This window comes from Candoia aspera, chromosome 3, assembly GCF_035149785.1.
Source record: "Candoia aspera isolate rCanAsp1 chromosome 3, rCanAsp1.hap2, whole genome shotgun sequence".
Taxonomy (NCBI): Eukaryota; Metazoa; Chordata; class Lepidosauria; order Squamata; family Boidae; genus Candoia; species Candoia aspera.
Genome location: NC_086155.1, coordinates 166,280,912 through 166,296,801, shown reverse-complemented (window position 1 = coordinate 166,296,801; position 15,890 = coordinate 166,280,912). Strand labels below are relative to the sequence as shown.

The 15,890-nt window shown below is 38.4% G+C and overlaps 1 protein-coding gene across 1 annotated transcript in view; it reads left to right on the top strand.

Annotated features, from left to right (window-relative positions):
* Positions 1-235: 235 nt before the first annotated feature.
* The window catches only part of KLHL14 (kelch like family member 14), an 84,426-nt gene continuing 68,771 nt past the window's right edge, over positions 236-15,890 (top strand). Inside the window, exon 1 of the mRNA XM_063299238.1 lies at positions 236-1,543. Coding sequence (XP_063155308.1) covers positions 588-1,543 — 956 coding nt within the window. The 5' untranslated portion in view covers positions 236-587. The remainder of the gene's footprint in view (positions 1,544-15,890) is intronic.

The window sequence follows — 15,890 nt, the reverse complement described above, 5'->3', positions numbered from 1 at the left end:
GCTCAGTCAGCCTGGCTCAAGTGATGGCCTGGCTCTGGACTTTGGAAGGACGGGGTGGCTTCTCTCTCCTTTCCTTTCCTTTCGTTCTCCTGTTGGGTCACTGGGTAGCCGTTGTGCGAGCCTCCACAGCTTGCGGAACAACAGCCCCAAACTCTTCTCTCTCTCCCCCTTCCGCCTTTCCCCCTGCATGGGAAATGCCCCATTGCAAACTAGACAGCAGCCTGCTCGCAACTGGCGCGCGCGCCTCGGTTTCTAGGCGGAAAGAAAGTAGTTGCCCGCAACCCCCACCCACTTTGGGGAGGGAACCCGTCTCGCCTGCAGATGAAGGACGAAGCCCCTTGGCGGGGGGTGCAGAAAATGTCATGCAGCCCGAAGGCTGCCGCGATGGGGGGAAGGGGACGGCTGGATAGGAAGCCTCTCGGCTCTTGCAAGTCGGATGGGCAAGCCAGGCCTGTAAAGCTCCATGTTTATTACTGTGTGTGCCCCCTCCCAACCACTCATTTTTCCTTATTCCCCCACCCCCGCCTTGCCCCTCTTTGCCCAGGTCGGAGGTGGGTTTCCAGTCAGGTGCGCTGAGGCTGCTCGCCATGTCACGGTCCGGGGACAGGACGTCTACCTTCGACCCCAGCCATAGCGACAATCTGCTTCACGGCCTCAACCTGCTGTGGAGGAAGCAGCTCTTTTGCGACGTGACCCTGACGGCCCAAGGCCAGCAGTTCCATTGCCACAAGGCCGTGCTGGCCTCGTGCTCTCAGTACTTCCGATCGCTCTTCTCCAGCACCGCCGGTGGAGGAGGTGGGGGCGGCGGCGGCGGCGGCGGGGGGAGCGGGCATCATCACCCCTTGGGCGTCGGACCGGGCGCTCAGGACGGCCTGCTTCCCAAGGAGCAGCAGCAGCAGGAGGAGCCCGGCACGCCCTCCTCCTCTCCGGAGGACAAGCTGTTGGCCAGCCCCAGGGCCATCAACAACCTGGTGTTGCAAGGCTGCTCGTCGATCGGACTGCGACTGGTGCTCGAGTACCTGTATACAGCCAACGTGACCCTCTCCCTGGATACGGTGGAGGAGGTGCTGTCGGTCAGCAAGATCCTGCACATCCCGCAGGTCACCAAGCTGTGCGTGCAGTTCCTCAACGACCAGATTTCCGTGCAGAACTACAAGCAAGTGTGCAAGATCGCAGCCTTGCACGGCCTCGAAGAGACCAAGAAACTGGCCAACAAGTACCTCGTGGAGGACGTGCTGCTGCTCAACTTCGAGGAGATGCGCGCCCTACTCGACTCGTTGCCTCCCCCGGTAGAATCGGAGCTGGCGCTTTTCCAGATGTCCGTGCTGTGGCTGGAGCACGATCGGGAGACCCGCATGCAGTATGCCCCGGACCTCATGAAGCGTCTCCGCTTTGCCCTTATCCCGGCCCCGGAGCTTGTCGAGCGGGTCCAGTCGGTGGATTTCATGCGTACGGACCCCGTCTGCCAGAAGCTACTCCTGGACGCCATGAACTACCACCTGATGCCTTTCAGGCAGCACTGCAGGCAGAGTCTGGCCAGCAGGTAAGAGAAAGTGAAGGGGGGGGGGCGGAATTCAGCACTAGTATTTCACAGGGCATTAACTGCAAGTATACATGAAACGTGGAGTTCAAAAGTTGACTTCAGCCGCAAGCAGCTAAGGGAGTGCCCGAGAGGGACTTGCTGAGCAGAGTTAAGGGGAGGGGTGAATGCATCTCCCATAGGCATTGCAGGAAAATAGATAAAGAAGCCTAAATACTTGGATCACCATTGATAATATGCCCTACCCACAATCACACATATATAAATTATGTCGCAAAAGGGAACAGCAGGGGGCAATTATTAATTTATTCCCTTTAAAAGCTGTACTTTGTTATTTGGTGAGTTTGATGATTTAAAGTTTGCAGGATTGGTCAGAATCTACCTTTTTTTGACAATGGGCTTCTGATCAGGGTCTGCCTGGTATCCTTAATGCACTGCTTATAGAAGAAGTTTGGGCTGTTTTTATCTTATGATCAGAACAACCAAAATGACCACCAATGCATCCCACCCCCACCCTCTTCCTGGAAGGGATGCTGTTGGGTATTTGAAGAAAGCAAGTTATGGAATCCTTCTTCTCTTCTAATTATAGGGCTTGTTAATTTGTGGGAAAGGAGAATAATGTCCTCTGGAGAGCAAAGAGATAAAAGGGGGGGACACCCCTAAATAACACATTCTAGTGTTCTTCAGGCTCTGTTCTGTTAGATGGAGTTAAAATGCCCTGTCCATCCACACAACTAGTTTTAGAGGAGCTGTGCACAATACAGCAAGTAAGATTGGTGACAAGGGGGAAGTGAAATGTGCTGGATAATTCAGTAGACATCCCTTAAAATACAATATGGGAAGAAAATTAGATGGGCAAGCAGCCATGCCTTGGTACCATTAGTTTTAAATCCCATTATGAGCTCCCTGGGTTCTCTGGGCCTTTTCTACCTAGAATTAGTATTTTGCCGGTTTCTTATCTGTGACCACAATAATAACCTATTCTGTGATGCTGCACTGAATGTAAATATTAGACTTATTCACCAGAAGTACAACTTGCCATTAATTATGGTCTCTTACCTTTTTTCCAGTTCAGTATTTTGCCTTTTAAATTTTTGAAAAGTAATTCAGAGATTTTAATCCTATGGTCAGAATTTATATCTTAAAATCAAATTATGTATAGACTAATAATAGAGATACTGAAATAATCCCTGTTGTATTGGAAAAATTGAGATGTCATGCTGTTTGTGTCTATGACATCACAAGTATTTTCCCTTGGAGAAAATGAATCAGATGTTTAGCTGTGAATTTAATATCAGTTTAGAAAGTGCTTCATACAAATTTTTAAACAGATAATTTAGGAAATAAGTTTAAAACATAAATAGAACACACACACACACACACACATATATATGTTGTGTTTCATATTAAGCAAACTAACTGAAAGTTTGCATATATCTTAAAACTTTTACGTTTTTATGTATTTAACAATACTTTCTTATGTAATATATCAGGAAATAAATCAGATTTGTAATGTTTTGAAGTGTGTTTTGTTGCTCTGTGTAGAAGAACTTACAAAAAGCTGAATGGCATGTCCATCAGGAATTCAGCAAGGGATACCTGAAGAATTTCTCATGTTCATTTCTTGAGGGGTTTTGTGAAATACCCAACTGCATTATGAACTATTCAGTATCTTGGGGGCTCAGTCATATTAGATGATTATCTCTGGGATAAAATAGCTTTCCACATATGGTGGAAGATTGTGGTGCTTTCCTTAGCTTGAATTCTGTGCACCCCCTGTGACATGATGGGTCTTTCCTTGAGGTGGATTACTGAGATACCAGATTGTCTGGTTCAGTGCAAATACCTTCCAGCTTCATTGGTCCATATCATTTGAAGGATGTGACTTCTGAATGTTTACAAGTGTCAGAAATAGCGATACTGGCCTTATTTTGCTGTCATGTTGCTTCATCCTGGGTGGATGAAGCAGTAGAGTTCCCTGGACAGTAGCCCCATTAAATTCAGTGAGGTTTACTTACAGGAAAACATGCATAGGTTCCCATTGTATTACTTACTCACTTTTTACATTTATAAACACACTCAGATTTGGATATGGAATACCTTTGGACGCATTTAGAATATTAAATCAAAGGAGTTTCTGTTATATGAAAAAACATGTTTTTCTGACTAACCCTGATATGCTGATCTTATCTTAATAGTATTATTACTCAGCTTTATCAGTTTGTTAATAGGCCCCTTGACTATTCCATTATGCTGAATTACCACTCATATATGCAAAAGAATACAGAACAAATCAAGTGTCCTAAGAAACAGAAGAAACTTCTTACATATACACCAAGAGAAGGGTATAATTTTTTATTTATATTTTATGTAATATGATTTTGTTAAAGCTATGATTGAACGATTAAGACCCAGTTAAGATACTCAATTAAAAACTGGGATATAAATAATATTTAAAAACAAAAAGCAAAAAATTGAAGACATATTTTAGAAAATTTTACTTAAAAAAGATCTTGAAAAAAAATACTTTTTAAAAGTTATGAAAATAAAGTCAACAGAAATCTACACAGTGAATGATTTTTAGGTATCTTTATTGATTTCCAGGGGAAAATAATGGCATAGTAAATTAACATGACAAAAATGTAAGTGTTGGAAAGTAATACGTGAATTTGATTCTTTTTCAAGAGTCCACTTTCTGATAGTTTTGGGTTCTGAGAGGTAAACAGTTGAGTGCCAAAGATATCTGCTTGGTGCTCAAGAGTGAAGAAACAGAATTAATGCACCTGCTCTTAAATTAACATCTAATGCAAACTCCCATTTCCTTTAATGAGGCTGTCTCAGGCCTTCAGCATGATCTGGTAACTATCTTCCTTCTTTGCTTAAAATAACACTTTTGTTCCTAATACACTACTTAAAACTGTAGTACACAGATGCTTTGGGATTTGTAGTAATTGCGTATTTTAAATTTTTATAAAAGAGCAAAAGTAAATAGCAAAATGGTTAAAAAGTCTGTAATACAATATTGATAGTTTTGATAATGATCTATGTCAAAATGGCATTTAGTTTAAAGCATAGGCCATCATTAAAATTTCTTTCATTTCAAATAGCATGCAGCTTATAGTTCTGAGTTTGAGATTCAGAATAAAATAGCTTCTTTCACACCTCAAAATATGAATGTATGTTCTGCAACCTGTGTAACAGCAAAACAAATATGAAACCTTTAATGGCATTTTTGCAAACATTTTTAACAAAGGTGAAATTGAAAAAAATCTAGCTCAGTTTTAAATGCTGAAATTAACAGGAATTCATTCTAAAAAATACTTAAGAAATTGCAGCTGTGTAAGGTGCTAGATATTCTATTTTCAGTCAGTAAAGAGTTAACTTTTAAGTATATGTACATTTCATTCTCATTATTTAAAACTTTAAAATGAGAAGCTTTTTTTTAAAATAGATGTTTTTATTTGCTTACATACACATGCTGTAATAATAGTTGCATGCCTGGTTCTGATAATGGAAAGCTGGAACTTGTCTTTGTCCTTCAAAGACTGTCTGTATCTAAACCCTAAGATCATCCTGGAAAGTACTGCTATGGGTGTAGTTGAGGATCTTCAGCTTTCAATTACTCTCCCCAGGGAGGCATGTCTAGTGCCTGTAACCTTTTTGACTTAAAGCAAAAACTTTTTATTTTCTTTTTAATCGTCAGTGTATTCATCTTTTGTATTTGATTTTGCCATGTGTTTTTTAAGCCAATGCTATCACCAGTTTAATTTGTTTCTAACTGATCATTTAAATGTTACTGTTTTATGGCTTGTATTTTGTAAAGCTATTTTTGTTTGGAGTCATTTTATCCTATTTTAAATATGACTTTTCGACATTGGTTTTAAATTGTTTACACTTACTATTTTAGGAACATTTCTAACTGCAAGCTAGAGTATGAATTCAGTTGAAATTAGTACAGTACTACCACGAAATGAGTACTGTGATGCATGTCTGATTTACCCTTTGTTTCCTGATTCAGTAAGAGCTAACAGCCTTGCTCCTGCACACAGATGGTTACAATTTTGGAAATAGCCATTTTAGAACTTTTGCTTTAGTCAGAAAGAACTTGTTTGAGAAAAAGGGTTCTGAGGAAATGGTCCGCTAGGCTGGAAGTGTGTATGTGGAGGGATGGCTTAAGTTGTGTTTTGTGGAAAGCCCACCCTGCCCCTTGAAAAAGATTCTTTTTGGGGAAAGAGGTTGGAGCCCCTGAGGGCAGATAAATGATGTCATCGTATGATTGACATCATTGTGACTTCTGCTGAACACCTACGCTCAGAAAATATGAAGAAGTGTAACTACTTTTTTATCCCTTTAAGCGTAGATTGAATGAGAGTAGGGAACAGTCAATCCACACAGCTTCAGGCTGCTTTTATTTACTGACAGAATAAACATAGCATGTTTGTGCTGTGTGGGCTTTAAAGCAAAATTTTTAATTGCCTGCTTATTGCAAGCAGCATATCCACTTTTGTAAGGTATTCAGTTAAGCTCACTATGTAAATAGAAGATGCTTGGCCTCTTAAGTAGATCTTTAGAACCCCAGTAATATCTCTTCTTACTGAATTTGTAACAGTCTGTATTAAATATGTGATGTTCTGCCAAAAACATTTATTTGAAGGCACTTTTTCTATGAAGGAATTCTGAGGCAAATATCTGCTTTTTCAGAATGCTTTATGACTTTGTCAGAAAAGATTATGTACTATAAATATTATTAGAAGCTTCTTACTTGTGGTCTTTGTCTGCCAAGTTATCATAGACATTATGACCTCAATCCTGCTTCAGTGACATCCTTCTTCAATTCATTTTCATTGCATTATACATTTACTGCCAGCCAACCTGGAGAGTGAGAACACTGATCTAAATTCATCTGCAGTTTGCCTAGATAATCTCATTGGTTAGTTTTGGCCAAGTTCTGTTGTTTCCCCAGTATAAAATTATGGATATTGTTATCTTTATCTACTAGTTAAAGAACATAGTAATTTATCTGTCAGTCACATATGCTGTATATTTCACCCTTATTCCAGAAGAACTCAGGATTGACTGCATGTATGAAATCATTCGATTTTATTCTCTCAACAGTACTTTGAGAGCAATAGATTAGATTGAAATGAATGAGAATGCTCTATGATCAACCAGTGAATGTATGTCTGGTCAGGATTTGATCTTAGGTCTCAACTGAATAATTTATCTGTTCACAGCAGTTGGGTCAATTTATTTTTCATCTCTCAAGAAATGCTGGTCTTCCAGTAAATTATCAGCAGTTACTGGACATTTTATTTTGGAGTAAACAGATTTGTTTAATGTTGTTTTACGTATGCAAAAATATTGTTTAAGGATATCTCTTCTATTTGGTATGGAAGCTGTACTTAACTACAGTTCAATATGATTTAATTGTTCTATCAATCAATTGATAAGCAGTTCTGTTTAAGAAATATCTGAAGTACAAATAAACAATATAAAACATGTATTTAATTTTGTCTTTTCTCTTGGGCAGCAATCTTGCACACAGTATGTTTAAATAGCATTGACTTTACTGGGATTTAAGCAATTTAACTGTACTGGATTGCAATTGTACTGAATGGTGATTTAAATCAAAGTATCCTGCTGAGTAATAGATGGTCAATCTACTACCTGCTGTTTCTGAGCTTAATAAATTAAATATTGGCCTGTGGTTGCTATATCTCCATCTTCTAAGTAAATTTCAAAATCAGAAGATGCCTGTTTCCCCCAAAATCCTTTTTCCAAAGAGCCACTTCCCTTTGGCACTATTGTTGGGTTCCCTGTAGAAAGCCTGACATAGAATTAAAACCTATCTGGCATGAACAAACCCTAACCTCAAAATAGTATTGTCATTTATATTTGGCAAAAATAAACCAAAGTGAGATATTCTGACAAGTAATCAAATATGCAAAGATATAGGTGGATGTTTCCTACAGGAATGTAATTAGCTATTTATTAAAAAATAATTTTCTAACACATAATTTTGTTTAAAAAAAAATCAGTTTTATGGACCTGATTAATTTGTTACCCTGGGATGCTTTCAGGAAGATCATGGTTCCCAGGATTCTTTGTAACATAGTATATCTCTTGCTGTGTCATTTCAAGGTAGATAACTGATTTATCTCAAATAAACCCTGCCAAGATTAACAGAAGCAGACTAATTGGGGATGGCTGGAGAAAGTAATGGCTGAGAAAGCAGACAACCCTCTAACCTCTGAAAAACTCTTGTCTTAAGAGCAACCTCAGAAAAGATAACCAGCCTTAACAAAGGAACAACTATTTTTCTTTAGGAGGTTAAACTTAGCAAGGGATTCAGGACGCAACATTTGCAACATTTGGATTTTTTAAAAAAATGTAAGTTAGAACCATTACATAATCAAACACTAGTCAACTCCATTCATTCAGGCCACCTCCTTCATACTATTACAGTGGTAGGCCCCAAAGTTAGAATGTAGGAGAAGATCCAGGATGGCACCAAGAGGTTATTAGGGCAGTAGGCAGTAGGCAGATTTTTGCAGTGACAGGAAGAGGGACATATGACAGGCAAGGGGCTAGCTGTTCAAACAAAGGCGGAATTGGCAGCTTGGTGCTTGTCCCTTCTAACCCAGCTGCCTCTCCCCTGGCCCCCGATACCTTGCTGTGAGTGAATGCCAAGTCTGCTTTTAATAGGACCTTTATCTTTCATGAATTGGTTGGGAAGGAGCAAGTGGACTTAGCTGGCATAACTGTGAACTGATTGGGTAAAGGTGGTGGCTGTAATCCTATCTAAGATTTGCTCACCAAGGTTTTGGGTGTTTCAGCGGGAATGATTCCAAGATCAAGAAGGCATGGTAGCAATGATCCTAGATTAGTTCTTTATTTATGTGTGCCTTTGAATCAGTTTTTTGACTCCTGGCGACTGCCTGATCTCTGCAGTTTTTTTGGCAAGGTTTTTCTGGAGTGGTTTGCCATTGCCTCATTCCTAGGGCTGAAAGAGAGTGACTGGCCCAAGGTCACCCAGCTAATTCAAATGTGGCGAAGTCACTGACAGATGAATTCAAACACAGATTTCATTGAACCATAATTTAGAATCTGGTACACAAACAACTTTCCAGGAGTGCATTGTTATCTTCTTCTCAACAGTCCAGGCATGATTTATCCAGAGTTCTTCAGAAATGGATAAATTCTCCATATTTGGAGTGCAGTTGGAGCAGTAGCAAGGAGCCAGTGATAGAAGGACGTAGTAGAAGTCTTCTCTGTTGAATCCCGGATGTGGTGGGAGTTGCTGCCACTGGGCTGTAACATTTGCTGCTGTGCAAGAGTGGCAGGCCATGTGCCCAGCTGAGACCCTCCCTGGTGACCTGGAATGGGCCACAGTGCACTGCCTCAGTGAAAGTGTACCTTTTGGGGCTAGAGTCATCTGGTAGCAGTTGTCCTCTGAAGCCCTCTCTCCTTGAGGGGGGATCCACCAGCATGGCTACTCACTCCTCCTGTGTTGAATTATCTTGGCAGGGTACATATGGGCAGCTTTGGATGGTAGTGATTGGAGAAGAGCAGTCCCTATAAGGGAGGCCACAGGGCTTACCTCTTTCCCCTATAGTGTTAAACATGTGAATGAAATTACTGAGTAACATCCATCCTTTCAAGGTTCAGGTATCATCAGTATCCAGTTCTATGTCTCCATTCTGGGCTGGACAGAAGATGTGGTAGATGCCCTTACCTGGTGCCTGGAAGCAGTAATGGGATTGGGTAGGACAAAACAAGTTGAAATTGAATCTAAGCAAGACAGAGTAGCATGGTTGACTCCTATGCTGTTTCTGGATGTTATCATATTCCCTCTGAAAGACCAAGTCCATGACATGAGGTTTTCCTGAATTCATAGCACCTACTGAATCAATAGGTGGAGATAGGGCTCAGGGAGGTTTTACCCAGCTTTGGCTATTCCATCGGTTGCGGCCCTGTTTGGACTAGGAGGTGCTAGAAACAGTTACACATGACTTCTTTGCCTTGAGACTGGGTGACTGCAATATGCTGTATTTGGGGCTACCTTTGAAGACTACTTTCAGCCAGCACAGGTGGTGAATGAGAGCCTTTATCAATGTTACACTCTAAAGGTGCTCTGATGGTTACTGGTTTGTTTCTGAGTACACTTCAAGGTGTTTGTTCTGAACTACAAAGGGCTCTGTGGTTTGAGTCCAGGCTGCCTAAGGGACCATCTCTTTCAAATATAATTTATGTGTCCTGTTTGAGCGGCACAGGAAGAGATGCTTTGGGTACCATTTGGATATTAAGGGATAAGAGTCCGAAAACTTGAGTTTTTCAGTGATGACATTGTCTCTCTGGAACATGCTACCTCCCTCCCCCATGATCCAGATAGCTCCCACATGTTTATTATTTCAGAAACAGGTAAAAACCTGTCTATTCCATCAAACATTTGGGAATTGAGATTTTGGTTACATACTGTATAGCTGTTTTAACTTTATTTTTAATGATTGATTTTTTAACAATATGCATAATTACTGGTAATTTTCTGTAGTGGCTTCCATGCCTTGCAGCTTGCTTCCCTTGGAGGTTCACTTTATTCTACTCTGCTTATAACTCAAATTAATTTTATATGGGCATTTTGGGGTGAGATGATTAGTTTTAATGTGTTGCTTTTTATATGCTTACTTCATTTTATGCTGCCCATTGTCTTCTGATTTGGGTGGGTTACAAAAATCGTTAAAAATGGGAATTTAACATAATAATGCAAGATTGCATTAGAGATATAAAGATGTTCTTCCTTCCTCCCCAGAAAGATTGGCCTGACAAATAAACTGGAGACTCAGAAGATTTATAAAGAGACGTGATAGCTAAAATTAATAATGTCAAAAACAAGAATAGCAGTCCCAATTCTGAACATTTGTATACAGAATACCAGTTACAAAACATAGATGCTTGAAAAGAGTAGATTCATACCGTGGGACATAGAAAGGATAGAAAAGACAATGACAGTGCCAATTGTATGAATTAGGATATTCAGTTATTTCTTGACATAGTATTAAGGGTGGTAAGTTGAAAACCAAAAGAGAAATTATTTAATACATGGCTATGAAATTCTGTTCATAGCAGAGTAGCAGTTATGATAGAAGAAAAGTATCAATTTAAGTGCCAATTCATTTAAACATTAGGGCAGAAATCCAAGGACCCATTAGCTGAATGAGTAGGAGGGCTTCCAAATGAAACAGGGTTAAACTTACACATTTTGAAGTGAATGAAGTAATGCATACTATCATCTAAAGAGCATCTCCAATTAAGTCTCTAGCATAAGATAATTTTTTTGCACCTCTTACTAAATTTGGATCAGTACCATCTGGGGGGCACCAAGTTGGTGTGGGAAGGCATGCAAATCTAGTATGAGGTGGAATGTAGGAAAATAAAATAAGAATAAAGAATTTAAACATGTTACAATTTAATGCAATTTAATAAAATGACTTGTCCTAAGAGATAATTCAATGAAATCAACCGTGAGAACAGTTGTTTTGTCCCAGGCATTTCAGGTTCATCAGAGAAAGATAAAGTAAACAATAAACTCAACTGTGGCCACCAAGGAGGTTTTGTACAGATTTTGTACAAACCAAATCACTATAAGACAAATGAGACCTCTGTAATGGTTAGAAAAGCATTTGCAGGTACTGAAAAAAATGCTTTTAAAGCAGCAATTCGTTTTAAACAATTTAACTTTATCCAGGAATTGGGATGGATATTTGAATGTATTCTGAACTTTGAGGCAATCATGGGAAAGTCTTGCACTAGCACAGCACTGAAATGTGTTCTGGTTCTGCAGTCTGTTACCTTTCCTTGAAATACGGTTCTTTCCTCCTTAAAGTAGTTGCTACACTGGCATAGTGTGTGTGTGTGTGTGTGTGTGTGTTAGGAAATGACACCAGTACTTTCTGCATATCATACGTTATTTGTGTCATATCTTTTGGTTCCTCGCTTTTTGTTTATCACCATTATAGCTGTCAAAGTGGGATACTTTAAAAGATGAGCCTTCTAGCTGTGATTTCATAAGCTTGGACATTTAGAAAAAAAAAGAAATAATTAATTCAGCTCAACCTAATAGAATGACTCTCTCCATTTTGACTTTCTGACAATTATAGGCTTTAGATTTTTTTTTTAACCAATTTTCATTTCATACAGATCTAACACAAGTTTTGGAAAAATGAACTTTTTAAAATAAATTTTTAATGGTAGAAAATTATTTACTTTTAAAAATAAAAAAAAACTGAGTCATACTTCACTTCAAACATACGCTTTTGGGTTCTCGGCCATGCCATGCCACGCCATGCCAAACATAAAAACACACTGTTCATGTAAACCATTTGGCTATACAGAATGCTTTATTCATAATGTCTGTTTCTTTGATATCAGTAATGCTTTTTCAAGCACACATAGCTCCTGATTTAGAAGCACCAAATCACACAAACAATACTATATTCAAATGTTTGTAGGTTAGGAGACTGGTGGCAGTCCAACAACACTTCCAGGACAATTGCCCTAAAGGTTGCCATTATGATATTGCCAAATATTTTGCAATATATTTGTTTGTCAGATTTATACTTCTGTGTTAGGTTTTATGTGTTGATCTGTCTGTTTGAAATCTCACCTAAGCTTTCAGTTAAAATAAGTAAGCCTCAGGCTTATAGTGAAATCCAAAGCCATAAAACAAGTTGGCAGTCTTGAATGGAAAGGCATGGTAGCAATTAGTATGACTTCTTTCCTATGCAGAGCTAGTAGCTGTGCATTTTGTCACCTGTGCATAGATTGCCTTCCTTCCACTGCAGACCTATCTTCTTCTCTGTTTTTTAATTAAAAGCAACTATTAGTTCATTGCATTATACCTGAACAGAAAACAGATCTCTAGGCAACACTTCAAACTATGTGAAACTGATATTTATGCAATTGATTTATGTGCATAATACATGCTAGTTGCAGAATTTGAAAATTTTAGTTTAAAGTTTCAGAGTTCACATCACTCTATAATTCAGTACCATTTTACATACCCCGTGTTTGCCAGTGAATATATATTTAGCAGGGACTTGCAGCTTATCATGGATTCTCAACAAACATGCTTACAGGTTGTCTTATTTCCAAATGTGTTTGTGATAGTCATATGCTACAACACCCATACATTATACCTACAGATCTAGTGAGAGAAATAGGTTTTGGCATGACTGTTACATTAATAATAAGTTCAAGTATCAGTAGTATGTGGAGTAAAGCAGTGGTGTTGACAAAGAAAAGCAGAAAGGTTCAAGAGACTGGAGAAGGCAGAAGGGAGAAGGCAGCAGAAAAGCTGATTTTGTTTTCAGTTTACCAAAATGTATGTCACACTTTAAATACTCTCACTGCTGTTTTAACAGATTCATTGGAATTGTGCATCTTGCGCCATGATTTAACAAGGCTATTCTGATACACAGGATACTTCTTTACTAGTCATTCAAGTAACCAATTTTTTCAGGTTTCTGAATGAGCCTGAAGAAAAGGTACTGCTCTTGTAAGAGTCACATTAAATTTAATGAGTGGCTGTGACCAGCTAGTTTTTATTTATGCCTCCTTTGTTGGTGTAATAATTTGGGACTACTAAAGTCCATTGATGATAATATAGTGTTCAAAAGTCATTGTAGTATATATTACTTTTGTAAGGAAGATAAAAACAATGTCTCTGTTGTAGACTGTAACACTGCTAATCTCTGTAGGAATATGGACACTAGGATGATGAGTACTGATTATTTCCTAATGGCCCTTCTTGAATTTATAGACACAGGTCCATAAATGAAAGGAAATCTGGAACAAAGATGACCAAGCTTGTTATTTCAGGATGAACCCAACTGAATATGGTCTAAAATACCTATCCTAGGGTGGTGTCTTCTAGATGTGCTGGAGAACTAGAAGTATTGGCTGGGTTGGTTGTAAATCATGGAAGCTGTAGTTCAACACATCTGGTAAGCCATAGGCTGGGAACGGCTACGCTAGAGCTTACTTTGTAGGGTTGTTCACAGAGATTCACCAATGCATTTTATCCATGTATTGCTATTCAGCAGGACTTTCATCTGGTAGGCTTTTTCTTGTGAGGTTCCAGAATAATCTACCTGAACCCTTATCTCCATGCTATGACATATTTGCAGAACATTTTCTGAATAAAATAGCTCACAGCCATTCCAAGCTGACTGATGTATTGGCTACAGCGCAAATATCATCGCCCCCCTTAAGCTGCGTTGATTATTTTTGCTTTGATTTATTTCATTTACCGTAGTCTTGAATATGGATGAAATACTTGATTGTATGCAGCCTTCTGCTTATACTATCTTTCCTTGCCCTCCTTGGCAGATTATATGTATCTTATATGGGAAATGGCTGGAAACATTGGATCTGGGCAATAAGGACTGACTTGTTGAGAAAGGAACGTATGAAATGGTTCCTAAAAATTCTCTCTGGAGTTGGATAATGCTTACAGATTAATTCCTGATATTCTTGAAAGGCATATACTAATAAAACTCATTTTGGTTTGGCTTTTGGCATGGTTTTGAACTAAATATCCTTGGCTGTTCTGATAAACAATAATAGTTGAGAGAAGAGAGAAAATGTGACTCTTCATTCTTGCTGAACTCTTGAAAGCAGTTGATGTTACTGACTTGTAATCGCCTCCTGTACTATAATTAGGATAGGAGTTGTAAGCACTGACATAGCAAAAACATATGGGAATTGTTCTATCTCCTTACCCATATTTTTAACATTTAAATGAAATTTCTAAATTATATTCACAGAATATTTGAAGAAGGTATCATTATAACTCTGATGAAAACAGCTTTTTTATGTAATCCAGGTACAGCAGTGGCATTTATGATAGGCTAGCTTTTCAATTCAATTCAATTGATTTTGTTATGGTCACTGACCAGTACAAGATACAATTCTATAAAAATATGCACATTAGCCATTAACCATAAAATATGAGCCATCTAAATTAAAATAATTTTAAATTTGAGTTTACAAGTTCCAATTAAGTGTTAAAATACGTTTGGATCACAATGTAAGTGAGCCCCTTAATCAAGTTTAAAAACAATCTTATTAATTTGCATTATCATGACTAATATTCTATCAGTGTCTATAAAAATATATGTCAAATATTAAAAGGAGCGATAAAAAGAGTAAAATATCATAAATAAAATGTGTTATATAGACCATTAAGTTATTACAAGGGATACATTACTACAGTTTTCCAATCATAATCTGATGTATCTTCATAGCAGCTGCGCAGAATCTGGCTACTTGCGCCGTGACAGTTGGATATTCATCTATAAGTAACATTTGTATACAATCTATACCTTTCCATCTAGGGCATAGGCTAGCTTTTGTTATAGAGGCATTTGTTATAGATTGACGTTGATGGTGGTATCTACAGCCTATACTGTTTTTTTGCCTGCTTTTGTTTGGATATCTGGCCATGCCTTCTTTTATGTTTTTGTAGTGATTCATTTCTTGGTAACATTTCAGATAGAACATTACAAGACATCATACATCTGCCTGAGAAAAGTATTCCAATGCTTCAGTTAGAATATTAACAGGTGCTGTGCTAACACTGAACGTTCTTAATGTGTGTCCAGTTGTTTTATTTAAGCTGTGGTTTTTATACAATATGTCCATGATCTGAAGCTAAGATCAATAAGAAGATTGCCATTATATTAAGGATTTTAGCTACATCTCTGATTCAGGTTTTTTCATCTTTTGAAGGTAGTTGACAATCTGCAGGTCTTTACTGTGATTTAATTGTAGATAGTTTTTAAGAATGCTGCCTTTTCTGTCAATCTCTGTTACAATTAATTATATTTTATTACAGTAGCCTTTTATAATCTTTTGTCTAAACCATTAGACATTCATTAAATGGGTGAGATATACATCCATTTCCAAATTCATACCTCATAATATTAAGCATTCCCACTTTTATGTAGGATAAATTGAAAATAGTGCCTTGTGCGTGTGAATCTATGACTATGGTGAAATTTTAATCTGGTAGTCTTGGTAAAATAGGCTTATTTAATTGAATGAAGAGTCTATTCTTAATTGTGCTTATTTGGAAGGAGTTCGCATTGATTTTATTATTTCCAAATACGCTTCTCAATGGGCAGAAATAGGCTTCTGTGTGTATATCTGAGTAGATTGGAATCTATCAGCCCAATGGATGCTGTTGAACACAGGTGTGTGGCAGTGGATATTTGGTTTTAATTAATTCTGATCCTCTACTCCTTCATCTGCACTGAACAGGTAGCTGACAAAGTTTTCAGCTAATTTCAGA